The following is a 27,970-nucleotide window of genomic DNA, read 5'->3' as shown; positions in this document are numbered from 1 at the left end:
GTCGTCAAGAAAAGGTATCGTTTTAGATGCCAGTGCTGTCATGCCAGCCTCCCAAAGCCTGTTATTAATCATAATAACCATAATGAAGATGATTTGGGTTTGTCATCAGTGGGCCCATCGCCATGGGAACGGGGCACCCCAGGGTGTTAGTGCCAGGCCTGTCTCCCGGCCCCCTACCACACCCGTGCCAGGCGTGGTCACCACTCTACCTCCTGCCCTGGCCCCAAAATGCCAGCTGCTGACCCCATGAGTCAGGAAGAGGTGGCAGGGTTGTTTGCAAAAAGATGGGAGCAGAGAAGCTTCCCTTTGGCAGGGGCACCCCAACCCACCCCACCCCCAGTGGCCCAGTCATTGCAGGAGGATGTTGGCTGGCCTATGCCAAAGACTTTCATGGAGGACATTCCTACTGTGGGCTCTAGTCTCAACTCCACTTCTGAGTCCTCGAGATAAACACACACACACACACACACACACACGTATATATACATGTGTAATGATTATGTCCAGTAATTGCGTGTCTCTGGCAGCTGACACAGTCCTGTGCCACGCACCGTCTCATTTTAATCCTTGCAACAGCTCTGTGAAGTACAAATTAATGTGCCCATTTTATAGATGGGAAAATAGAAATTTGGGTCTGCTCAAGGTTCCATAGCTAGTAAGTAAGAGCCTTCAACCTCTGTGGGTGTTCCTGATTCTAGAAGCAAGAGCTGATTTAACTCTGCTGACTCAAGTGTTTGCTAGTGAGTTTGAGTAGTAGTTTCTAGCACAGGATGTGTGTATCATGTCTTTTGTGTAGAATGCAGGAGCAAGTCATGTGCTATTAATCCTGAAACACTGAGATTTGGACCATTTCCTTATTTTGTATAAATTAGAACAGTGATTCTCAACCAGGGCCATTTTTCCCCTCCAGGGGAAATTTGATGATGTCTGAAGACATTTTTAGTTGTCATGATTAGGGGGAGGGGGGTGCTAACGGCCTGTAATGAGTAGAGAGGCCAGGGATGCTGCTAAACATCCTACAACGCCCAGGACAGCCCCCGTGTCCCCCAACACCAAAGAACTGCCCAGACCCAAATGTCAATAGTGCCAAGGTTGAGAAATCCTAAATTAGAACAAATTTAATGGTGTCTGCCTGGCCACATTGCTTTCTGTTGCATGCATGCCAGTCTGCTCCTAGCCTGGGAGTGCAGGAGGTGGATGGGTGGCCCAGGGTGGGATACCTGTGGTAAGCCACCATCCAAATGCAATTAAGAGTTGTGATTGCCGCAGTTACCCAGCTTTGCTTCCTTTCCTACAGTCCCTGTTTTGGGTTCTACAAAAAGTTGAGTATATCCAAATGGATGCTACCTTCATGTGTAAGATGGAGGGGTTATGAAAGAGATCTTAAAGAATTGCATGTATGGGATACATCCAGCCTTACCCAGCTAGTGAATGTCACTGCAGCACTGGAACCCTGAGCCCCAAACTCTTGGAGCGTCATTCAGGGATCTTTCCTCCACCTAGTGTTTCTACAGGTGTGATCTGCAAGTTGATGTGGGGGAGGACATGAACAAACATTTTCTATCTTAATTTTAATGTGTATTAGAAAATCACTAGTCTCCATTTATGGCCACACTACAGAGTGACCTATTGAAATATATTTAAGCTAAAAATGCATTTCTTAATATATAATAGCCTAGAACAGTGTTGTCCAATTTGGTGGCCACTAGCCAGATGTGGCTATGTAAATTTAACTTTAATTAAAATGAAAAGTTCAGGGCTAAGAGCAGTGGCTCATGCCTATAATCTCAATACTTTGGGAGGCTGAGGTTGGAGGATCAATCCCTTGAGGCCAGGAGTTTCAGACCAGCCTGGGCAACATAGCAAGGTCACATAGCAAGACCACATCTCTAAAAAAAAAAATAAAATAAAATTAGCAGGGTGCGGTTGCTCACGCCTGTAATCCCAGCTACTTCATAGGCTGAAGATGGGAGGGTCGCTTGAGGCCAGGAGTTCAAGGCTGCCATGAACTATGATCTCACCTCTGCACTTCAGCCTGGGTGATAGACAGACTGTCTCAGCAGACCTTGTCTCTAAAATTAAAAAAAAAAAAATTAAACGTTTAGTTCTTCAGTTGTAAGCCACATTTCAAGTGCTCAATAGTCATGGTAGTTAGTGGCTGCCACATTGGACCATATAGAGGATATTTCTGGCATAATGGAAAGTTCTATCGCATAATGCTGCTCTTGAAGGTATTTAGATATGGCAAAAATCATGATTATGGGATATGAATGAGTGTGTTTGAGGGAGCAGCATGTCACAACTTCTACATCTCAGAAACCCTCTCTGGAAGAATCTAGCTAGCCCCAGGTCCCCACAGAGACCTTCATGCTGGAGGCTGTCATCCTGAATGACCTCACTTTTGAGGATGATTCGAGATATGCACCCCCTCTCCCGCCGACTGCTCCCTTCCCCTGTGTTAATGAGCCAGTTCCTAGGAGTCTTGAGTCAGTGAAGATCTCAGAGGGGGTCTGCTTAGATTTCAGACCCACATGGAAAGCTCTGTCTTGCTAATGACTTCCAGTGAAAGAAGGGAGCCAGCCTCCTTCCACATCTAAGAATTTACCTAAGGAATAAATTAACATGGATGAAGGGAGATATTCCCTGTATCTACCCAAAGATGTTCATGGCAGCATTGTTCATAATGGCGGAAGAGGGAACCACCCGCCCAAGGCCCATCAGCAAGGAGTTGGTTGTATACACTTTGATACATAGGAAGGGGTGATGTGTTCCAATTACACTGGTGTTCTTTAGGGTTCTAGAACACCCTGAATGGGGCCCTTGTTGGAACTTTGTCCTGACTTCCCCTTCTGTCTAGATATTCTCCTTGTTCACATAACTGGATCCTTTATGTCATGTAGATCTTAGCTCACAGTTTACCTGCAGTAAGATCCATCTTATCTTTGATGCATCCTCTATTTTAATTATTTGTACGATGCTTATCACAATCTTTAGTTTTTCCTCTTTATTGAACTCATTTGTTGTCTTCTTTCCCTACTAAAGTGCAAGCTCCAGGAGGGAAGGGACCTTGTTGGTCTTGTTCTGTGCCAAGCACAGAACCTAGGCATCATAGGTGATGGAAAAACACAGTAGATTATCATTATTTGTGGATTCACTGAAATGTATTTGTAATCCCCCAAATCCACACTCACAGCACTTTCACAGTTATTCAGGGACATGCAGAGTGGGGAAAAGTTTGAGTTACCCAATGCACATGTTTCCAGCTTAGGTCAAACAGGAGGATGTTCTGTCTCATTGTTTCAGCCTCATGCAGAGAAGCCTTGAGGATGGAGGTTGAGACAGAGTGGGCAGTGCAGAGTAGCATAAGAAGCTCTAGCTCTGGGGCCAGTTGGATGAGATTTGAATCCCAACTCTGGCACCTGTTAGTAGGGCTGCCTCAGACAAGTCACTTAACACTTCTGAGCCCCATAGTCTATTATGTAAAATAAAACAGAATCTGTCAGATAAGTTGTTTTTTAGGGGTTAAAATTATAAACTATGTGAGGGGTGTGTGCATGTGTACATATTTCCCCAGGAGCAATGATTCAGTATTCTGCTAATTCCATGTTCCAGTGACTTTATAGAACGTAACTGCCATGAATAACAAGAATCCACACTGTCATTGAATGAAGATGGGCAAGAAGGTGGGTGCCTCAGAGGCAATGGAATTCGATGATGGTTTGGGTCCTGAGTGTTTCTCTAGAGCAGCCTTCTCTGCACCTACTACTGGGTCTCGGCCTCCAGTAGGTGGTCAGGCAGTGCTCAATGTGGGAAGCAAGAAGGGCAGCAGAGATGGCTCCAGGGACGTAGGGTCAGTGCCAGGGGCACTGGTCTGCCCTGGGCTATGAAACAGAGCTCATCCTGTGCTTTGCTTCTCCAGGCGGGAGGACAAACTGCGCATCCAGAATGGCTGGCTATGCCACCTGGCACCAGAGATCATCCGCCAGCTGTCCCCCGACACAGAGGAGGATAAGCTCCCCTTCTCCAAGCACTCTGACGTCTTTGCCCTTGGGTAAGTGGGCCCTGCCCTGGCCATTGAGAGCCACAGCCTGGGCAGAGGGGCACTTCTCAAGTCTTTCAGTGCTTTTGGAAGGGCCAGGGTGTACCTGTCTACAGGGCCAAGGTGGCTGGATTTTTGGGTGAGAATGGAGGAACCTGAGGAGGGTATACTAGAAAGAATGACCCTAACAAACTTGTGTGTCTGGTTTCTAATGGATTATGTGGCCTTAACAAGTTACCCAACTCATTTACTTATTCAATAGCTATTTGTTGGCTGCCTACTATGTGCTAGGATTGTAGCAGATGCAGGGGATACAAGATTCAGTGTTGTCTTCATTACTACTACATAACAAATTACCCCAAAACTTAGCCACTGAAAACATTTCTTATCTCAAGTTTCTGTGGTCAGGAATTTGAGAGTGGCTTAGCTGAGTGGTTCTGAGTGGGCTTTTATGAGGTTGCAGTCAAGATATTGGCTAGGGCTGTGGTCTCATCTGAAGGCTCAGCAGGCTGGGGATCCACTTCCATGGTGGCCCACTCACACAGCTGTTGGAAGGAGGCCTCAGTTCCTCAACCCTTGGGCCTGCGTATAGGTTACTTGAATGACTTCACAACATGGTGGCTACAAGCCTCATTGTCATTTATGATCTAGTCTCAGAAATTTACATATCATTGCTCCTACCATATGCTGTTTGTTGAAAGCAAGTTGCTAAATCCAGTCCACACCTAAGGGGAGGAGAATTAAGCTCTATCTTATACATAATGGAATATCAAAGAATATACTGGACATATTTAAAACCACCAGAGGCCCCTACTCTCTCTTTCTAGTGGAAGGCAGATAAGGAAACATCCAACTTTAGCAAAGTATGATAAATGCTATTCTGAGAATAAACACAGGACTGTGGGAATAAAAGAGGAACCAAATCCAATCTGGGAGATCAGGGAGGGCTTCCAGGAGATGATAATCCTGAGCCTAAGTTAAAGGTTGAGTACAAGGGCAGGGTGAGGTGTTCCAGATCAAAAGAATGTGCAAAAAGTTTCAAAAAGAAAAGAGAACACATTGCCCACATGGAATAATATATAGAAGGGTTGGGGGAGGAAAGGGAGCTGATGGATGAAGAGTCAGGAAAAAAATTAGGCTGGGGGTGGTGAGATAAGAGACTGGAGAGGGAAGCACGGTCAATCCTGCAAGGACTTAAAGGTTGAGTTAAGGAGTTTTCATTTCATCTTCAGTGCACTAAGGAGCCATTGATGGTTATTAAGCTCTGGGGGAAGGGGGAGTGACATAATCCTAATTTGAGTTTTAGATCAATCAGATCACTCTGGCTGCTGAGTAGAGAATGGAATGAAGAAGGAGAGGATGGGGGCCGGGTGTCCAATACACAGGTAAATGCTGGCAGCCTTCACTGAATCAGAGCCTGTGGGTATGAAAGCTGAGAATGGACATCAGAAGCACACATAGGAGGTGGAAGCAATAGAGCTTGATGATGGATTGAATTTGGGTGGTGCCTAGATAGCTGCCTTAAGCAAGCAGGTGGAGAGTGGCATCATTCACTAAGGTGGAGACCATGGAGGTGCAGCAGGGTTGGGGCATGCCAGGGAGGAAAAGAGGTCAGGTTTAGACACAGTGAGTTTGAGCTATCGTGGAGATGACAAATGAAACCACCAAAACGCAGCTGCCTCTACACGACTGGTATAGAAAAGAGGAGTTTAGGACTTGTCAGAAAATAGGTAACTGCAGCCACAGACAGAATGAGATGTCTTTGGAAGTACAGAAGGAGAAGAAGGGCCTAGGACACAGTGCCAGGATGCAGGGCAGAGTGCCCTGAGAAAATATAGCCAGAAAGGCTTCTAGGCTCCCATGGCCATGCAAATCCTTGCCTAACCTTGTCCACATGTGGTTGCAAGGGCTGGGGGAGATAACACTGGGGAAGCTGTTTGGGAAAGTTGCAGGCCTGCAGATGAGTGCAATTAGACTTAGCACCACCGAGAGACGTTACAGAGACAGTCTTCCTTGGAAAAGGGCCCCCACCGCATCCTCACTGAAAAACCCTGAGGAGATATTTCTGGAAGATCAGAATTCTCAACATCTGTTGCTTGGGCCCCTTTAGAGGATGTCAGTTGGCCTGATTATTTTATGCCCAAATCTTTATCTAGTTAGATATTGTTATCTGAAACCAAATTGCAATAATTAAGTTGGTATAGTTTAGTGTAAATTTAGCAAAAGAAAAAAATGTGATTAACAAAATGTACCAGAATAATTGGTTTTCTGCTGGAGTTTTCATCTTCAGCAAATCTTTTTTCCTTAAAGTGAGTTTCTCTTGAAAGTTGGGTTTAAAAGGAAGTTTTAATGAGGCTTTTATTTCTGACACTGCTGAATTCCGAAGGACCCGGCGCTCTGGTTTCCTGCCAATTAGGTGCATCCTGTTGCTTGGGAACCTCGTGCTCAGAAATGACTTAGAACAAAAATGAACTTTTTAAAGAGGATTGAGCACTGTGTTAAGCCTTTTATGTGCATTGTCTCACAGTTTTTACAAGCACCCTTGGAAGCAGATACCATGTTGCTCCCAATTGACAGGTGAGAATACTGAGGCTTCAGATGGCTCAGTGACATGCCTTACAGTGATGAATGATGGTGCTGAGATTCACCTGGAATATCCTGTACTCTAGAGTTGGAGCTTTTAACCATAGAGTCCCAATGGGTTTGGGATTTATTTTGCCACTCAAAGCCCTATTTCTCTCAACTGTAAATCAAGGATAATAAATCCATTGAGGTGTTCTAAGAATTGAGTGAGAAAACATTTGTAAGGTACCCAGCACAGGGAATAACTCAAAACACCCTTCCCCGTTTCACATGAGTGGTGGATGAGTCTGTTTATGCCTCCTTCACCAGACTCCAATCACCAACCACAAGCTCGCACCTCCCGAATTGTGCACTTTCTTGATTACAAAGGACTCTTAAATAGGATGGAGTCTAAGCTTCCTAGGATAGCACGTTGGCCAGTGGCACCATCTTGGAGTTAGATGGACTAAGTTCAGCTTCTGGCTGCCCTTCTTGTTTGCTGTGTTATCTTGGGAAAGACACACAACCTTTCTGGGCATCAGTTTCCTCATCTATGAAAGGCGGATAATATTAATAATAATGCCTCCTGTTTTAAAATGTAGGTTTTGTTATTATTCGGGCAGCATGAGGCCAACAGTCGCCTTTGAAAAGATGGTTTGTTACTCACAGTTCCCAGAGGGGGCATGCCACACCATGCAGTGTCCACAGGGGGCAGCACCAGGGTCCGTCTGGAGGCAGAGGAAATGTGAGGAAAACGTTGGGAAGAGCCTTTATTGTGGCTCTTGGGAAGGAGCAGGGGAGGCAGGGTAAGAAGACTTAGGATTGGCTTGTTTGAATGATTTCAGCAGGCTCTGGTGTATAGGGGCTGGGGAATATTGGCCTGGAACTTGAAAGCCCAATTAAGGAGGTAGTTGGCAGTATGAGTGTGAGTTCTGGATTATCTGATTAGCCTGTGAAAGCTGTGCTCACAGGTGAGCACTTTACTATTTCCAGGAATTGGCTGTTCCTGGAAGGGGCAGACCCTCCAGGGTCAGCAGAGCCCCAAGTAGTCAAAGCATCAGAATAAACAGACATGATGAATAGACCTCCCTCCACAAAAAAACTTAGAATAGTGCCTAGTGCAGAGTAAAACCTCAATAAGCATTATTATTTCTTATGATAACTATAATCTTTTAGCACCTTCTCTTGAGAGCTTTCTGATCATCTAACTTGACATCCCAACACCTGAGCATCACCACCCCTTTCCCCAGCCCAGAGGTATAAGGTTGTCAGGTAGAAGGAAGATGTAACTACGAAGTGAAACCCTAGCAATAGTTGATTTGACACAGTGCTCTGATTAGTAAAAAGGATAGCAGAGTGCTTTGTGTTCTTTAAAGCAAACTGACATGAAATCTTAGAGTGGAGGAAAGATCACTTTCTAGGATTGTTTCAGATATTTCCTAAGTTGGGGAATCTTGTGCTCAAAGCGCTGAGATCTGTCCCCATGATACAGCTCAGTGACACCCTAGCATCCTGTTTCATCCAGTGTGGTCCTCACTGCTATTCACACTTCACAGCATCATTTATGCACCACCCGGCCCATCACCCCATTCATGGCACATGCTACTCACTAGAGCAATCCTCTCTCCATTAATTACAATGTCATGACTTATGAAACAGAAAATAATGTGGTAAATCCCTCTAGAATAATCCTAGCATGGAGTTGTTTTGGCATTCTGAGTCCCAGATAAACATCCTTCCACTGCAATGTTGTCATTATTCTCATTTATCAGGTAAGAAAACCTGCATTTGGAGAAGTGAAGTGACATACCCAGGAAACCTACCCTATTATACTACTAGTATAAATAGAATCAGGACTTGAACCCAAGTCACTGTCAAACCTCTTTTTTTCTTTCCACCATTCCGCAGGGTGGTTTATACTTAGAAAAAAAAAGAACAAGTATAAAAGAAAAAAAATCCTAACCTGTCACCCAGTGTTAGTTATTGTTAACATTTTGCTATGCTTTACTTTATTCTCTTGTTCATACATATATAATGGTTTCTTAAAAAGCAGTATCAAACCCTACATACAGTCTCATATCCTGCTTTTTTTTACCTAAGGTTATATATTGAGCATTTTTTATGTCAGCAAAATTTATTTGAAATGTTTTAATAATAATACAGCATTTCATTTTATTTTATGGATTTACCATAATGCATATAACCAATTCCTCTTATTGGACAATTGTGTTATTTTTACTTTTTTTCAATATTATATATAATGCTTTAGAGAATATCCTTATAAATAAATTTTTGTATCCCTCATTTATTTGCAATGATTTCCTAGAATCATTGCAAGTAGAATCAGGGACAGAGATCCTAACCACATTATATTTAACTATTCATTAGAAGATATCCTGGGATAAACATGACTTCTAAGACATTAAGAAAGCTTTAGGTATGTCGCACATGGCAAAATACCAACCCCATGAGGAAGAAACTGGGGAGAAGGATCGGTGCCAGGAGACTGGCTGGGCGGGTGTGTGCTAATAATGGAGGTACAAGGTTGCAAGTGACACACCACACCAACACCCCTTTAACAACGTCTGCCAACAGCACAATCTGGTATGAACTCCACGCCAGGGAATGGCCTTTCAAGACCCAACCAGCAGAGGCAATAATCTGGCAAATGGGCACAGGCATGAAACCCAACCTCAGCCAGATTGGCATGGGAAAAGAAATCTCGGTAAGTCCCAAGATAGGGCCAGACTTGGGGGATGAGGGGAGACACAGACACAGTCATGGGCCTTCTTTTTACTATGTGTTAAGGTTACAAATTCTTTCCCATAGGGTGACCAAAAAAATATGCATTGCAACCTTGTCAGATGGCAGTTTGAAGCTTAAAAGGCAAGGCTGCTGCACTGTGCCTGCAATTTCGGGTACCTGCCACCAGGGGCACAGTAACACGTGGTCAGGTTTTTCCTAACTGTGGGTTGCTGAGTTAGGTAGAACCAATATATCTCTCTTTTTCTGGTATTTTTAAAAGATATGAATTAAAACATCACAAATATTAATGGTTCCAATTTTATTTGCATCTACATAATAATTTTAAGGCATTATCTAACTCAGAACAAGACATACAGAAACAGAGAAGCCTGGGTATATATTAATATTAACAATCTTCCTCTGAAACACAGCAGGAGGAATCCTCTCTTTTGATCAGAAGACACATAAGTCAGAGAAGGAGTAATTATGTGGTATGTTTCTAAAGATGACCTGCACCTAGGTGATGAAGAGATTACTAAAAGTAACTTTTCTCCTCTGACTTTGAAGCGCTCTTATAGTATTGAGATATGGATGGAGACCCCAGGATTCCCTTTTATCCCTTCTCTTGAGAGAAATGTCAAGAAACTGTTTGGGAAGTATTGTTGATCTCAGTGTATCCTAGACCTTCTAGAAGAGAGCTTACCTGGTTGTTATTTGGGCTCAGAAAGTACATGGGAAGAAGGATGGATGGATGGTAAACGGATGGATGGATGGATGGATAATGAAGGACGAAGAATTAATGAGATAATTGACATAGATGGGTGGATGTATAGATGCATGCATGATGGGTGGATGAGTGGATGATATATGGGTGGATGGATGGATGAAGGATGGAAGAGTGAATTGATATGGATGGGTAGATGTGTAGATACATGCCGGATGGATGGATGGATAATGAAAGATGAAGAATGAATGAGTGAATTGACATAGATGGGTGGATATATAGATGCATGCATGATGGGTGGATGAGTGGATGAATGGATGGATGGATCATATATGGGTGGATGGATGGATGAAGGATGGAAGAGTGAATTGACTGGATGCGTAGATGTGTAGATACATACCAGATGGATGGATGGATGGATGAAGGATGGAAGAGTGAATTGATTGGATGTGTAGATGTGTAGACACATACCGGATGGATGGATGGATGGATGGATGGATGGATGATGGAGGAATATGGAAATGGGGCAGATGAGTGGACAAATTGGCAGACCAAATGTGATGCCAAAGAGTAATCAAGAAATCACCATTTATGTGTAATCACCACACATTGGTTTCATTTAGGACATTCTTCTCTTCTGCTGGGCCTTTGAACAAGAAGAGAGACCTACCTTCACCAAGCTCATGGACATGCTGGAGAAACTGCCAAAGCGAAACCGTCGCCTGTCTCACCCTGGACATTTCTGGAAGTCTGCAGAGTAGGTTTTCTCCCTTAGCGTCTCTCCCCACTGCCTTGTCCTCTGCCCTTTGTCACCTTTTTGATCCCCTCTGCATCTTTTTTACTCCTCCCCCAACAAGCTCCTATCCATGTGCCCACCCTTCGGCAACCACTCTTCCCTACTAGGTTTCTGTTCAATGGAGTCTGTTTTGGGGTTTGGGTGCTGGAGTCTGTCCTGTGGGTCTTGGGTCCTGCAGCTACCCTGGGTTTCTCATTGCTTATCTCTTCCTGATGAAGATTGATGCCTTGATGAGTCTGAGCATCATGCAATGAGGTGATGTCTGAACCTGCCAAGCCCCCCATATGTCAGGTATTCAGAGTACCCCTCCACGAGGCCCAGCTTTCTGGAACTCTTCCTTCTGAGCCAGCAGCCTGCCCCTGTCATGGCAGATCTCAGCTTCCAGCATTCTCTATTGCATGAATGCCAGAGCAGGAAAGGCTCTGAGCTTCTCACCAGAAGTATCTCTGATTTCCTCATAAGAGGCTCCAGACCATGCTCCTCCCCCTTGTTTCTGGCTGGAGATCAGTAGCTCTATCTGAGATAATGAGTGTGGCATCTCTTTCTGGGACCTCCCTCGCCAGCCCCAGCTTCCATGACTGAGCTCTCTAGAAGGTAAAAGGGAGACAGGCCCAGATGAGGCTGCTGAGGGCTCCCCATGGCTCTGCCAGTTGCTCCCAGGTATTCACGGTTGGCACACTCACACAGACACTGTCAGGTATTCACACTCATGCAGACACAGGAGCAGTACTTAAAAACATACCTCTATACAAATTCATTCACACACAGCTGCACTCAGATCTATACTCACACACATCCATATACAAAAACATTCCATGAACGCACATCCCTGCACGGAAGCCTGCATACATAGCCAGACTCAGACACATACACACACAGGTACACAATCACATTACATGGTACATGAAGACATGTGTATATACACACTTGCACTGCCATGGCTTACCCTCTAAAGACAAGCAGTACCCACAGATACAGATACTCCCACCTGTGTGCGTGGTGTACCATAGCCATTGTCAGAGTCTTCCCATGAAGTTCCCCAAGGTGGCGTCCTGAAGAGCAGATGTCCCTGGGGGCTGTGGACATTAGGAGGCTCTTTTTTACTCCCTTCCCCTGCCATTTGAGCTTGCTGAACCTGAAGGATGGAATCTCTTCTTTCCCCAGGGGCTTATCCTTCCCCAGACCATTGGAAGGAGCATAAACTTTACAGACAGACCTAGATTGAAATTGCCACTCCACTACGTAATAGCTGTGTGGCCTGGGGCACATCACTTGGCCTCTCTGAGCTACAGTTTCATGCTCTGAAAGGTGAGGGCAGTGAAACTGCTCTAGCAGAAATGCTGTGCAAGTCCCATGTGGCCACGTGTAGAGCACCTGGTTAGCAGGTGCCTCTCAACATAGCAGGTACTCACTGTAGCTCAGCTGCTGTCATCTGCCAAGAGGGAGACCGAGCCCTATTGTGGCAGCCTGGCAGGATTTACAATGGATTGGATATGAAAACAGACAGAAGGAAGCTTTAACAAGGAAAAACTCTGCCCAGCTAAAGGAGTGCTGGCAAGTTAGAGAATTAGTGTTGGAGCTCCAGGCAGGACCCAGCAGTTCAACTGAAGAGAGGGACTTAAAGCTTACTGGTTGGAGGGAAAGGCAGGAGGCTTCTCTTTCTATATTTTATTGTGGAGTTGGGCTGGAAAAAAAAACAAACACGGGACCAGAAACCCTGTGGTCTAGCAGAATAGGATGCTGGGTTCAGTGGAATTTTCCATTCATTCCCTCTTCCATTCATTCATTTTTTTTTTAATTCAGCCTATGTGTACTGAACATCTTTTATGTGCTAGACACTGTTCTAACAGTGAGAATACAGCAGTCAACAAAATAAATGAGTTCCTTTTGCTGCAGTGGACATCAAAGTCTGCTTATAGCAGGAGGCTGCAGTGTGGATCCCAGTCCCACCCCCTCTTCCTGCCTCTCTAGCTGTTACGGAGCTTTATCCCAGCCCCATACACTAGATGACCATTCCTAGTCCATGCCCAAGTGGGAAAAGTTCTGGGTTCAAATCCTGACCCTGCTGCTTCCTGGCAGCGTGCCCTTTGGCAAAACACTTAACCTCCCGGAGCCTCAGTGGTTTCATCTGTGAAATTGTATGATTCTGTCGTAGAAGTTCGTCTCTGATTATTTTCATCTTTGAAAATATTAGTAGCCTGTATTGCAGGCTCATCTCAGGCTTAAATGGGATCAGGTGTGTGGCACTTGGTGCAGAGCCCAGCATATAGTAAGAACTCAGTTAACAGAAATCTCTTCCATGTCTTCTTGCAGAAGACAGGAACAGTTCATTTCAAGCCACCTGGCCCTCTGAGAGGGTGCTCATTCACAACGGACGACATCATCATGTCCTTGTGACCTCTCACCACTCTCTCCCTTCTCTCCCCACTCCAGGCTGTGACCTTTGGACATCGGGACGGCGCCCAGCTGCCTGGGCTCCCGTCACCTCTCCCTCCCTACTCTGTCCTCTGCCAGCTCAGGAGGCCAGAGACTCAGCATCAGAGGGTACCAACCCCGACCGACCTGGGAGCACTGGACAACTGCTCGGCAGCCTCCCTGCACCTCACACTTGAGCCCTTTTCCTCGGGCAGGGTTGGGGACCCCCGAGCTAGGACTGAACCGGACCAGCCAGGGTGATGCGTTATTGATCAGTGCGGCCCAGGGGACAGCACTAATGAGAGCACTGCAGGCTGCACGTGGTGCCTTTGGGCTATGGGACTAGGACAGGAGACCCCACGTGGGGGGGCTCACAGACGGGGCTATGTGTGTGTGTGTCTGTGTGTTTGACGTTGTTCACTCTTGTTTCCCCTTGACAAGCAAGAGCCAGACTGTCCCAATCATGGGGCACTCCCCAGTTCTGTCTGTGTGTGGTAGGTTCCAGCTGTGCCATCTGGGAAGCTAAGAGGAGGGTACAGAGCCGAGTGGCAGCTTAGTCAAGGCTACTGAGCCAAGATCGAGTAGGAAAGGTCGGGAGTGGCTAAGCTCGTTCCTTTGGAAATATCTGTTTTCAGACACCCCAACCCAAGCCTGTCATGGCGTGTGGCACCTTTGCATAGAGCTCTGAAGTACAGTAGGAAAGTTAGAACGTCTTTTGAGTTCTGGGTCTCTCTGGGGGACCTATTCCCCCATTTCTGCTGTTTTCTCCTGCTCTCTGAGAGTAGCATCCCTTTTCACCTCACTGCCCGCACCTCCTTGCCATTTGGAAAGCCAAGATGACTTCTGAGGGGCTCCTTAGAGCTCACCGTCATTCAGGGCACCCCCTGAAGTCTGGTCCCTGAGAATCAGGGCTCTGGGCAGGGAGTTCTAGGACATTCCTTTTCTTCCCTCTTCTCTGCTACTCACACCAGTGAAGCTTATTCCCCCACCAAGGTGGATGCGGGTCCTTGGGATACGTCCATGTTGGGTTATGTGGTTGTACCTATGATAACACGTTTGCAAAAGATTTCCCTGCCTGTCACCCTTGAGGAGTCCTGTTGGGGGAGCACAAAGGGAGGATGTTTGTTACACTTCTGCGTTCTTCGCTCTAGCCTGGTGCGGGGTCCTCAATTAGCTTCCCCATCGGAAGCCTGTGTCCCTCACCTGTGTGTGTTCCCTCAGTGCCCCACCTTCCCTCCCTCCTCTTGATCCCAACCTGGGCCGGCGACTCTTCCTGACCATGTTGGGGAAGCCCCTGGTGTTCTGTAGGAAGGATGCCGAGAGCAGGCCGGGCATGCAGATGGGAGAGGAGAACCTCTGGGTCATTTGCCCATGTTTTCAAAGCCCTGACCCCCTGCATGTGACCTGATACAAAAGGGAAATCTGTCCCCAAGCAGAGCAATAGCAGGATTATCTGGGCAGTGAACAGGAAGCCCAGGGCGGCCACAGCCCCTCTGTGTTTCCTGGGTACTACCTGGGCCTTAGTTTTCTTGTAGCTACTATCTGTCCAGGCATCTCCCTCCTAGAGGGCCAGAGAGAGGAACTGGAACTTCAAAAACCCCACCTGATCTTACTTTCAAAATCCAAATAGACCTGTGAGGATCTCTTCCCCACCTTGGGTGGCTCCCAGACTGGTTCATGCTCTGGGGGCCAAACCTGCTTCCAAACCGGGAAGAATGGTGAGATCAGTCATGCTTCCCAGGAGCCTGGCTACAGGAAACCCCTGTGTTTCCCAAAGGGCCCTCCTGAATTGCCTTTCCAACACTCCCAGCTTACTGGGACTAGAGGACTAAAGACCCCGGCTTGGGCTGCTCCTAAGCGGACACTGCTCTTCTGGGGACATCTATGGCTCTTGGCTTGACGATGTGTGTGTGTCTTGGAGGCATTTTATATATGTTTGCCTGAGCCCCAGCCACTCTGGGGTTGCTGGGGATGGCTCTTGTCAATGGACACCTCCCCATCCCAACACAACACTCTGTGTCCCAGCCCTGGGCCTGGACTTGCACCTGTCTTGGCTCTGCCCAGCAGCCTACTGAGTGCCTGAAACCCAACCACTCACTTCTCTTCCATCACACCAGGACTTCTTGGGTCCACAGGCTCCAGTCCTTGTCATGTTCCCTTGTGCCAAGAGACAGGATATGAGGAAGGGAAGAGGCAGCCAGGGTCTACTACCCTGCAGCTGAAATGTCCACAAGAACTGGCACCTTCTCACTCTTGCCTCTCTTGTTTCCAGAATTAACTAAAATGTCCAACCACAGCCTTTGGCAAGGCCTAGCATGATCTCCAACAGCTGATTTTTCCATTCATTCATGAGCACCAGTTTGGGATTAAGGACAGGGCCTGAGTGATCCAGGTGAAAACCCAGCCCTTTGTGGAACAGGGTGCCTTGGGTCCATCCCTGAATCTGAGTCACTTGCTCTTGACTTCTCGATCTTTCCCCACTTCACTACTCTGTCCCCACCTGCATTGGTCTCTGCTGCAGCCAGGCCAGGCTCCTGGCCTTCAGTGCCTTCCTGACACCCCTACCCTGTCCCCTCTACACCGCCCTGACTTGTTGAGAAACCAGCTTTAATTTGCACACATTTAAATCCAGGAAGAACCAAACCGCTGCTTTCCCTGCTGGCTTCCATCTTTATTCACTGATGAGGTTTTGGGAGGAGGTTATATTCATCTTACGCAGGGAGGAAAAAAAAAGAGGAAAGAGGCTGTATATTTTTACATCATAATTACCAGCCTCACCTGCAACTCATTCTATACAATGACACGACCAAGATTTGTGTGTTTGCCCTTGTCCCATCACAGCTGCACACAGGTGCCCTGTACACATAAGTCACTGACTCAGCAGCGAGTTGTTCCAGTCAGTCTTGCTTTTAGCAAACCCTCATATACATGGGTTTCCCAAGGGGACCAGTCCACAGGGTGAAGATTCACCAGGAAGCCTTGCCTTTGCAGAGAGAAACATCTCAGCTTTCTTTAAAGGGCATGTGGATTTGCACATAAATTTCACCCAACTCTTCCAGGATACAGATTGTTCATAAAACCAAGGAGCTTCCTTCTTGGCCCCCTGTGGGAGGACATGCCCCTTGTGTCCCCATCCCCAGAGCCAAGCTGGAAACCCAAAGTCATTGCTTAGATCCATTTTGTCCTGGTATTCCTTTTACTGATCAAAGAGAAAATTTTCATCTTGCCATGGACCCCCCATCCTCACCCCATCCACTTGTCTCCACAGCTACCTTGGATTGTCAGTCAATAGAAGCCCTTGACTGATGTTGATCACTAGACTTTTGTATCCAGGGAACCTAGTTCTTCCCTTTTTCTCACCTCCCATGCCATATACACACATCATGCCCCTCCCCACAAACACACAAAACCAGCCTTATCTCACCTTCCACCATTCCCATCCCCACCTACAGCTGATCATCAAAGGCACACAGAGGAAGTAGTAGACACGGAGCTCAGGCCAATCATTATCTTGAGAAATCTAAACCCAAGGCTGTCAGGCTATGCCCCATAGGCCATACCCAGCCTGCCAAATGGTTTTTACATGTTTTAATTGAGGAAAAATCGAATAATATTTCATGACATGAAAATTCTATAACATTCAAATTTCATGTCAATAAACAAAATGTTATTGGAGCACAGTCACCTCTCCATTTACACAACCACGGCTGCTCCTATGCAACTGTGACAGAGCCAGCTATTTGCAACAGAGACGATGTGGCCCACACAGTCAAAAACATTTACAATCTGGCCCTTTCCTAACTTTGCTAGCCTTTGATAGAGAGGATTGGATATGGCTGTCAGGGGAGGAACAGGAGCCTTTGATAGAGAGGGTTGGATATGGCTCTCAGGGGAGGAACAGGAAGTTGGAGGGGGAGAGAACTTGTTTCAGCGGAAGAAGGCCAGCTTGCCCCAAGATGCAGCGGGCTGCCTCAGGAAGTAGAGAACTCCCTGTCCTTGGATAGGGTGGAGCAGATGTTGACTGCTTGGCCTGTGTGATATGGAGGCAATTCAGGCCCTGAAGGCTGGACCAACTCCCTGGACTTTAAAACTCTTCGTTTGCTAAGGGTGGCCATAATAACAAAATGTCACACACTGAGTGGCTTAAACAACACAAATTTATTCCTCACAATTCTTGAGGCTGGAAGTCCCAAGATCAAGGTGTCAGCAGGGTTGGTTTCTGGTGAGGCCTCTTTCTTTGGCTTGCAGACAGCTGCCCTCTGATCGTGACCTCACGTGGCCTTTCCTCTGTGACTGCACATCCCCAGTATCTCCTCCTCTTCTGATAAGGACAACAATCTTATTAGATTAGGGTTCCAACGCTCTGTGATTTTATTCCCATCCCCGGCTTTCTTTCCCCACACTGGTTCTCAATCTTGAGTCCCAAAATATGCCCTCCCTATCCTCATCCTGTGCCTACCTTCACTTCACCCATCCATCCCCTGCAGGCTGGTCTTGTTCTACTGTGCCACCATATCCCCAAGCCCCCCTCACCTCCGTGAGGCTCCTAGGACTGCTGCAGCAAACCACCACCCACTGGGGCCTACAACAACAGATATATCATCTCTCACCCATCTGGATGCCAGAAGTCCAAAATCAAAGTGTTAGCAGGGCCATGCTCCCCCTGAAATCTGTAAGGGAATCCTTCCTGGCGGCTTCTGAACTCCTGGTGCTTTCCTGGTCATCATTGGCATTCCTTGGCTTGCAGCTGTGTCAGTCCAATCCCTGCCCTCATCATCTCTCTGTGTGTCCCTATCTTCATATGGCCATCTTCTTATAAGGACACAAGTCACATTGGATTAGGGGCCCACCCTATTTAAGTATGACCTCATCTTAACTAATTATATCTGCAAAGACCCTCTCTCCAAATGAAGTCTCATTCTGAGGTACTAGGAATGAGGACTTCAACATGTCTTTTTTTTTTTTTTTTTTTTTTTTTGGTTGGAGAAGGATCTGGGGACACCACAACTCATAACACCCTCTAAGACATTTTCTCTTGTGCCTTGACTGGTCCTCCACTGTAGAACCCAGGTCCCCTTGAAGATAGATTCCCCAGAATTCCTGGTCTACAAGGTCAGGCTGTTGCTGTCATGCTTACCAAGCTTGCCCCAATCAACATGTCCCATCACTGAATTCCAACAGCTCTGGATCTCAGTTTTGTGGCTGTATGGGAACAGCCTCTGTGTAAGTGGCTTGTCTGTAGCAGGACTGTCACTTGACCCCTGAATGTGCCTCATGACCCTATCCAAAGCAGTTGGTGACACAGCATCTGATTTTATCTATACTCTTGTTCATTGACAAAGGAGTGGATTTTGGTGAGCTACATTTCGCTGTTTCCTTTTTTGGCTTTGCCTGTGATGTGGGGAAGTTCCTAGGCAGACACATGCGGCCACTCTCCCTGGCTCCCAGCCTCACCTCCTCCCATACCACCTCACCCTCACCTGCACACACCTGCAAGGGAATCACTTTGAACTCCAAGGGGAGTGACAGGCAGCAAATGTCAGTCTGGGTCCTGGAATGTGGAGCCACAGTGAACCTCTGTCCTCTCTGGTCAGTGCCTGACTATGATATTAACCCAAATCCCAAACTCCCTTCTCGAGGCCCTGCAATCCATACGCATTCTGTTACCAGTTTAATTTTGAAACCAGTAGTGGGGCAGGAGGTTGATGGAAAATCTGCGGTCCCAGTGACCTCCTGGACTTTCTTAGTAGTGCCTGGCACATAGTAAGTGCTCAAGAAATGTTTACAGAATGCAGACAGAGAGGGTTGCTGGGTAAGAGTAAGACCCTGGCACAGGGAGTTAGAAGGGCACCATTGGCAGGGCTGGGTGGTATTGGGATTCCCCTTTGCCAGACCATGTTGTGGGTGCCATATCAACCCCAATGAGTTTGTTAGGTTTGTTGTTGTTGTTTAGAGTTAGAGTCTTGCTCTGTCACCCAGGCTGGAGTACAGCATGATCATAGCTCACTGCAGCCTCGAACTCCTGGCCACAAGCAATCCTCCCACCTTAGCCTCTCAAGTAGCTGGTACTACAGGTGCACACCATCATGCCTGGCTAATTTTTTATTTGTTGTACAGACCGGGTCTTGCTATGTTGCCCACGCTGGTCTTGAACTCCTGGTCTCAAGCAATCCCCCTGCTTCAGCCTCCCAAAGCACTGGGATTAGAGGGCTAAGCCATTGTGCTGAGCCAGTTTGCCAGGTTTAATATCTGTGACGTATGAAGCGACCCATTGAGTCAGGTGGCCCAGGATGTCTAGGAGGCAGAGTAACAATCCACCCTGAACAGCCTTCATTCACAGAGCACTTACTACATGCCAGGCTGGAATTCCTATGATGGTTTGGGGAGATAGGTAGTCTTATTCTCGTTTCAATGGGGCAACTGTGGTACAGGGACAGAAACCAGCCTCCAAATTGCAGACCCAGCATTTTAAAAACGAGTCTTTGGGCTCATCCATTCCCAGGAACCCACCTCCAGGTCGAGGGGTTCATGCCCAGCTGCTCATGGGGATGTTACAATCCCAGCCTCTGAGACTTATTGGCAACTTGGAACCAGGAAAGAGAGAGAGGAAAAGCAGGAAGTTGTGGAAGGGAGGGTGCAGGGGCTGGCAGGGACCATACTGGGAGTTTGCACGGAAGCTTGAACTTATGTTCTCAAACTGATAGGCTGCCAGCAGCAGCCCGGATTTCCAGGAAATGTACATCTGGGTTGGCGGAGTCCCTCCTGGGTCCCTCCAGTATCCCTGCTCCAGGCTTCCTATCCCCTCCGTCTCTCCTGCTGGATGTTGCACTGTGGTCCCGTGTTCCTGAGAGGCGTACGTCAGTGAGTGCTCTTCCCTCTCAGGGGTGAGAAAGGGCCCTTCCTTCCCACTCATTGGGATCATGCAGCTCCCATTTCCTAACACCAAGAATATGAAGGATTCATCTCATGGGGTTGAGAATGGCTGTCCTCCTTCCACTGAGGACTGAGCTGGAGGAGATGGACTCTGTCTAGAATGTGCCTGATCTAAATAAGACCTTGTTTCCCAAGCATGTCCCATAGACCTTTCATTCCATGGAAAACTAGCTGGATTTGCATTATTGAAAGGGTCCTGGGACAAGCATGCATTGGAAATGCTTAGGTAAAATGAAACTAATTTCTTGATTGCAGGACTTATCAGAACTTTTAAGACACTATTGTGTGGTTGAATCTCTAAATGCCTGATAGGAGGCTGTTCTTCCCAAGCTTTCCCAGGCTTGTTTCTGAATCTCCAACAAGGTCAACCTCTGTGAATGAGACTTGATACCTTACATGGTGCTGAAGGAGGCAATGTCAATGTACTGGCCCACAGAAAAGAGCTGACCACTAGCATTCATAGACCCTGCTAGGAGATGAGAAAGGTAGCTTAGACCCCGATTCCATCCATGTGGACAGTGGTTCCATGAACAAGAACACCACATCTGGCTGATGGTGTCTTCCAATGGAGGGGTCAAATTTGCTGTGTGTTGGTGGCTTCTCCAACATACCATGGCTTGGAGGCCAATGTGAAAAGTATATAAGATGTAACACCCTCAGAAGGGTTAAGTTTTCACCTGAGTTTTCATCTTCAACCAAGTCATTGAGATGGTGATCTAGAAGGACCTCTAAGATCTAGAAGGATAAAGATCTGGTCCAAGGAGTACAAATATGTAATGGATCTACCACCAGTGTCCCCTCCTGTACTCTCGGCAGACATCATTAATCCATCACAGCATGCCTTCCCACTGATCACAGATGTAGCTTCAGGGCATTCAAGTTACCACTTAAGATGGATATGAGTGACCCTCCCTTATCTCACTCTTCTCCTCCTTTCACAGAAGCAGGATCTGAGGCCCAGAGAGGGAAGCTATAATAAACTCCCCTAAGTCAGGTCCCTTCTAAGAGGCAGAGGTAGGTTTAGAACTCAGGCCTCAGAAACTTCCAGAAGCCAAGCCATTTGGGCTGTAGTTGGTGGACAGTCTATCAGCGCTCTGCAGATGTTTCTTCTCAGTTAGGAAACTTGGAAAATGCAGAAAGAAAGATTCTGTCTCTAAGACTCTGTGTATGATCCTACTCGGTAATCTGCCTGCTTGGAGAAAAATCATTTATCTTCTGGGACGGCTTCACCACAAGGCCTGAATGCTACGCCCAGTCTAGTAACAGCTGGGCTGGAAGTCACGGCATATGGGGGCCTTAAGGAATAACAGTGTGCGTGGTGGTGTGCAGGAGAGCTGCAAGGGCTTTTCTTTCTTGAGGAGGTTTGTAAAATTTCTGCTGTTCAGTCTGGGCTTCTGGGAAGTCAGGGGGTGCTGCATATAAAGGGCAGGAAAAGGAGCCTGACTCCAATTGCTCTTTGGTTTCTTCCCTGAATGGAAGGCTCAAAATCAAGTTTCCACCCAGATAAGATCTTGAGGTCCTAGTGGACCACCAGCTCTACTCCTGAGCTCTTGAAATACCTCTAATCACCAGCTCGGTGGCTGAGAGTACCTTCTTGTCCACTGCCTCTTCTTTTCCTTCTCGTCTTCACTTATCCCCCATCCAACTTCTGCCCAATAATATCTCCCCTGTATTGTAAACTGAGGAGAAAGTTGCACAGTTGTAGAGATGAAAAATAGCTGCCATGTATTTAGCTTAAATTAGCTCGGAAGAAAGGCTCCCTCCCTCCATTGAGCGGGCAGCACTTGTTTATGCCAACATGCTATTTGCATCGCGCCTTCTTAGATTTGAAAGTCTAATGATTAAAAACAAATCTTAGTTTTTCTTTTCCACCACTTAAAAAAAAAACAGCTTGGCTAGTTCTTCTAGTTTAAAAATACCCTGACCTCCAGCACTACAGTGAGAATTTTGGAAAGGCTGGTACCAAGATATCAGGAGGAAATAAATACAGGCCAACAATAACCAGAGGCCTTTTCTGAGTGGTGGGCGACAGGATGAACAAGGTAGAAGAGAGGTCTTTGTGTCCTCACACAGATGCTGGCATTCTGGGTTTGTCTGGAATTCAGTGAACCTCTGTCCTCTCTGACAGAGATTTCTTCACCAACCATTCATTCAGTGGGTGATTTGTTGAGCATCTACTATGTGTTAGACCCTGGGCATTCAGTGATGAGTGATACAATGTCTCACCTGTTCTGAAGCCTAAAGCCCAATGGGGAAGAGAGACAAGAAGCAAGCCAACCACAAATATATAAATTTGCAACTCATGTAGATCTATGGAAAGAAAACTCACGGGGGACCAGAAACATGGGAGAGGGTATACTGTGGGAGAGCTGCTGGCAAAGGTCTTTCTGAGGAGGTGACATTTAAGTCAAGATCTAAAGGAAGAGAAGGATAAAGAGATGTTCATTCTAAGCCAGGGTTTCTCAACCTCAGTACTGTTGAGCTATTTGGGGCCAGATAATTCTTTGAGGTGGCGACTGTCCTGGGCATTGGAGGATGTTAAGCAGCTTCCTCAACTCTCCCCACAAGACACCGGTAGCACCTGGTACTGGTGACATCCAAAAACATCCCCAGACACACCCTGACTTTGCTGTCTGGAATCAATCCTCATAAAGCCCCAAGCCTTGGAGCACAGAGGCTGGAAGCCCATATGGTGGCATGTCAGGCATGGTGTCACCTGAGCTTCTCTGACCCCCACTTCTGATATGGCATCCAATTTGGAGTCTCTGTTCTCCATGAGCTCCCATAGCTGTCCCATATTCCACAAGGCATTGCTTCTGGGCCACGGTCCTCTAGTTCCAGCATAGCCCTATTTTTGGGTACATTGGTGGATTTCAAAAGCCTCCAGTTGACATCCAAAGTGTGACATCCAAAACCATCTCCAGACATTGCCAGATGTCCCCTGAGTTGTCTCCAGGCCACACGACTAGGATTCAAATCCGGCATCCTGCCATCTGCAACCTTCCATGGGAGAAAGGAAATCAGAGGAGAACAGGAAAACACAAGGAGGGGACTCCTTAAGTGAACATTGCAGGGAAATAGGTTTTTAAAGCACTAGTTAGCATCACCAGTGGTTTGAAGGCTGTCTAGGTAAGGAGAATGTGGACTTGCCTTTCACCGTCTGCATGGACAGGGGCTGAAATCTCCAGTCATTCTCTCCATCCTTCCACAGCCCTTCTAAGAAGCAGATCCTCTTGCTGAGCTGAAATCTTGAGACTTGCATCCGGCAATCTTGGTGTTGCTTTCTGAGGCTACTCAGGGAAAGCCCTTCTGTATTCCCCAGGAAGGAAAGTCTCCCAGATAGTGAAGGGCCTTTTCTACCTCCCTTGCAATTCCCAGTTCACTGTGAAGAAGAGAGTCAGGCCAGGTTAGAATGGCTGTCTCTGGTAGCAATGAAGCAACAACATAGACAGTCTGGACAAGATGTGGCAGTTCTGTCCAGTCCCGTGTGACTGATTTGGGCATGGAGACAGGCAGTGGGTGAGGATGGCCTCTGTAGGTCCAGCTGTTTTACCCCTAGAATCAAATCCCTGGAGCTTCCGGCAGTCCCAGGATTGGGAAGGGTAACAGAGAGGACGAGTCGGGCACTGCAACAGACCAGATCTTGGAAAATTGCTTTGGGAATTGGGACACCTTCCAAGAAGACAATTGAGTTGGCTGGGGCTCTGCCCTAGATGGGGTCAACCTCTCCCCAACACAGCCCTGCCCAGGTTGGGGCATTGGCAGCTTAAGTGCGTCCTGGACAATTAATGTAATGTATTGGTCCTGTAAGATTCTAGCCATTTTCCTCTGCTTATTTTTCTATATGTGTTACAAGTAATAATTTTTAGATGGGTACATATGAACTTGTGTAAGTTCAAGTAACTGCTATGTAGCTACAGCATGGGCATCAAGGTACTCTAAGGTACTTGCCCTGCCACACCGAGGCCCCCTGCCCCGGCCCCCTTTCCCTCCTAGCCAGCCTTCTAGGGAGCACTGCACACCCTGCCTCTTCAAAGCTATCTGGACAGTCCTGGCTCGACTGGAGCATTAAGGGAGGGGCTGTCCTTGGTCAGGCTTCTGCACAACTGTGAGATGCATAAATCTTTGCCTGGCTCCTTCTTCCTTCTTTTCAGAAGTCTATCTCCTCCTGAGGACCCCTGCGGTCCTTACCTATCAAGGAATATCATAGATTGTACTCCCCACCCCATCAAAACACACCCTGACTTTGCTGTCTGGAATCAATCCTCATAAAGCCCCAAGGCTTGGAGCACAGAGGCCAGAAGCCCATATGGTGGCATGTCAGGCATGCTGTCACATGAGCTTCTCTGACTCCACTTCCAAGATGGCATCCAATTTGGAGTCTCTGTTCTCCATGAGTTCCCATAGCTGTCCCATATTCCACAAGGCACTGCTTCTGGGCCCCGGTCCTCTAGTTTCCTCATAGCCCTATTTTTGGGTACATTGGTGGATTTCAAATGCCTACAGTTGAGCAGCCAAAGGATTCTAAGAAAATTTTGCTTGTATTTCAAAGGCTCATGTCCCCAGCCCCATTTACTACACCCTCAGCAGAGCCCAGCATGGAGCAAACTTGTCCCTTCATTCCCCAGATCTTCATTTTATATAGTCATTTAGTAAATATTTGTTAAGTGCCTCCTGTGATTCTGGAAAAAATGGAGAAAAGTGGGTGCTGCCTTCAGGGTACTAGGAGTCCGATGAAGAGAGGGAGGAGTTCCAGTAGGGTCCCGAGGCCCCACAGGAGCTCCCAACCCAGAAAAAGTCCCTCCAGGAAGGATTCTCAGAGGAGGAGACTTCTGAACCCTGTCTTGAAATTTGAGTAGAATGGTAGGGAACGGTGTGTCAGACAGAAGGAATAGCCTATGTGTGGACTCAGGCAAGATCATGATTTATTGAGGGTAACTGCAAGTGGCTAAAATCCTGCCCCCTGGCACTTGCCTGCCTTTCCCTGCTTTCCCCAAAGCCTGATTTTGGGACCCTGGAGTCTCCATCTCCAAACAGAGGGTGCCCTGGCTCAGATGTGGAGACCTTGACTTCTTTCCCCAGCATGCTCTGGTTCCTACTGTTAGCCTTGGTGTCCTGTGGGGGAAGATGTCTGAGGAGAGTTTTGTGCTTGCTGGAGTCAGACCAGTACTCAGGCCACCTCAGGCCTGCTCTGCATCCCTCTCTGGCTCTACAGACCTCTCTCTCTCTCTCTCTCTCTCTCTCTCTCTCTCTTTCTCTGTCTGTCTCTGTGTCTGTCTCTGTCTCTGCCTGCCTCCACACAGTGAAGGATGTGTCTCTATTTCTTAGTGCCCTGCACTGGGTCCTGAAGTCCATGGGCATCTTGGCTATAGATGGGTTGGCCATGAGCCCTTCTCTCTAATGCATTTTCATTCCTGTTCCTCTTTTGCTTCACTTTCCCTCTATCGACTCTTGCGACCTGTGTCTCTGATGTCTCTGGGGCCCCCAGTTCTGTCTTGCCATGCCAAAAAACCTTCTTCAGCAAAAAACCTCTTTCTGGGACAGTTCATATCACTCTATGAATAGGCCCCTGAAGTGTTGAGGTCAAGGACATGTGTGAACGTGGAAATGTATTTATGGAAAGAGCCTACACTGAGGGTCTCTAACTAAACATTTCAGGTATGATGGGCAAAATGCTGGTTTGTTACAGAAATGACTGAAGAAGACCTAGGGGCCATAGTGGGCCACAGGCCAAGCCTGCAATACAGCCTGAAGTATGGGAAAGAATGTATCAGTCCTGTTGATGGAGTGGTGTGTTTGCTGTCCCTATAAATATATGTCAGGGTTTGAAAGACAGAAAACAAAGCATCTTTGCTGACCGCCAGACTCCCAGGGTATATGTGGCTACTGCAAATTAGCGAGGCTTGTTTATCTGCTTCAACTTGACTCAATTTGCATTTCTTGAGCCACTGTCTATTGTGGATAATGATTTCATCAACACTTTCTCAGCATCAGCAGCCCCTCCAGAGTATTCCTTGAATTTTCTTAGCTTTGTGCAACCCACGAGCACTTAATATATCACTAACCCTTGAGTTTATTGGAGGGAGTGAATGAAATAATGAATGTCAATAACGTTACGCAATACCTGGCACACAGTAGGTGCTTCATCAATGTGGCTTTTCTTCTCAACCACCCAAATGAACTTCCCTCAGAATCCCACCTCTAGGGGGACATTCCTGAAAAATAAGGGACTAGAATAGCGAGGTGGTGGGTGTTACCCATTTATTTAGATATTTGTGTCCTGGTGAACATGGGGAGGGATGCCCAAGTGTCATAAGGACACCCCCTACCCCCGTCTACAAGGCAGAGGTCTCTTAGGATGTGAGAGAGTCTCTGGCAAGACCAGCCCCCACCCCACCAAGGTCCTCATAGAAACAGAACATTCTTCCTCCAGATCCCAAAGCAGAAGTTGACTGGGGCAGATAAGGCAAGTCACATTACATCTGTGCCCTTGACCATACCTGGACCAGGCAGAGAAGATCCCAGACTTAGGTGGTCAACGTTTCCACCCCAAGCCTCTCATTTCTCGCTCTCTCTGAGACTTGATCTTGTACCAGGATCCACTCCACAGACTTAACGCATGATTAATTTGATTGATTACTCTTGAAGTTACTGACCTTAGGAAAATTCCTCAATTGTAAAAAGGCTTTCTCTATATGTAAATTATGCTGTTATCTTTTTCTATACACAAAGTATATAGACCTATAAATATTATACATATATATTATATATATAAAGACTAATTCTTGTACAGACCAACGCGGACCGATGGTCCATATTCTTTTCTCCATGTTTGTTTGTGTCGACTGTTGCAGAGTGAGTTGATGTAAGAAGGTGGTTTCATGTTTTCCTTTTTGGGGCCACTTCTTTCTTTTCCTTTCCGTTTCTATCTCTGTCTGTCTCCGTCTCTGTCTCTCTCTTTCTCACTTGTTGCCAATGTCTTGTTGCTGAGAAAGAACACTCTATTCAGATGCCATCCAGGAAAGAAAGGCCAGATGGATGGAGGGTCCACTGTGTATATTTGTACAGAATCATTTATAAAGTTTTCTACACTTCTAAAAAAAGTATTTCTAACTTGGGCTGTTGGACAGTTTGTGTGCCTCTGAGCCGGCAAGCCTGTTGTTTCTTGTGTTTAGTGCAATGTTTAGTGAGAAACCAATGTCTGAATTATTTATGCCAATAAAAAATTTGAGAATTACTGCATTGCACTACCGCCAAGACAGGTCTGAATTCTATTGTTGTCTGTTGTACAGAAAGAAGCTTGAATTATGACATTGGCCAGTGTATCAGCCAGCTATCACCATGGTAATGCTGTGTAACAAGCCTCCCCCAAACTCCATAGCTTACAACAGCTAACATTTATCCTCGTGCTCGTGGGTCTGCGATTCTAGGTTGGGTTTACCTAAGAGGCTCCTCTTTAGGCTTCAGGTCAAGTTCAAGTCAGCTCCACATGTCTCCCTGTTTCAGGGGCCAGGCTGAAGAAGAAACTCCCTGGGGCATGCTCTTCCCATGAAAGATCATCAGAACATATGAGCCAAACAAGGCTGGGCATGATGGCTTAAGCCTGTAATCCCAGTACTTGGGGAGGCTGAGGCAGGCAGATTGCTTTAGCCCAGGAGTTTGAGACCAACCTGGGCAACATGGCGAAACCTCATCTCTACAAAAAAAAAAAAAAAAAAAAAATTAGCCAGGTATGGCAGCAGTCACCTGTAGTCCC

The 27,970-nt window shown here is 46.8% G+C and overlaps 1 protein-coding gene across 2 annotated transcripts in view; it reads left to right on the top strand.

The window, feature by feature from the left end:
- The window catches only part of KSR2 (kinase suppressor of ras 2), a 518,358-nt gene extending 490,892 nt beyond the window's left edge, over positions 1-27,466 (top strand). The window contains exons 18-21 of one of the 2 annotated variants that reach the window (XM_063593706.1): positions 3,920-4,051; positions 9,197-9,326; positions 10,694-10,827; positions 13,300-27,466. In XM_063593706.1, the coding sequence (XP_063449776.1) occupies positions 3,920-4,051; positions 9,197-9,326; positions 10,694-10,827; positions 13,300-13,306 (403 nt within the window). In that variant the 3' untranslated portion in view covers positions 13,307-27,466. Of the gene's footprint in view, positions 1-3,919; positions 4,052-9,196; positions 9,327-10,693; positions 10,832-13,299 lie in introns of those variants that run through there. The other variant, XM_063593707.1, reaches the window with a different exon arrangement.
- The last annotated feature ends 504 nt before the right edge of the window (positions 27,467-27,970 follow it).

This window comes from Pan paniscus, chromosome 10, assembly GCF_029289425.2.
Source record: "Pan paniscus chromosome 10, NHGRI_mPanPan1-v2.0_pri, whole genome shotgun sequence".
NCBI classification, from domain to species: domain Eukaryota; kingdom Metazoa; phylum Chordata; class Mammalia; order Primates; family Hominidae; genus Pan; species Pan paniscus.
This window is presented reverse-complemented; position numbering and strand designations above follow the sequence as displayed.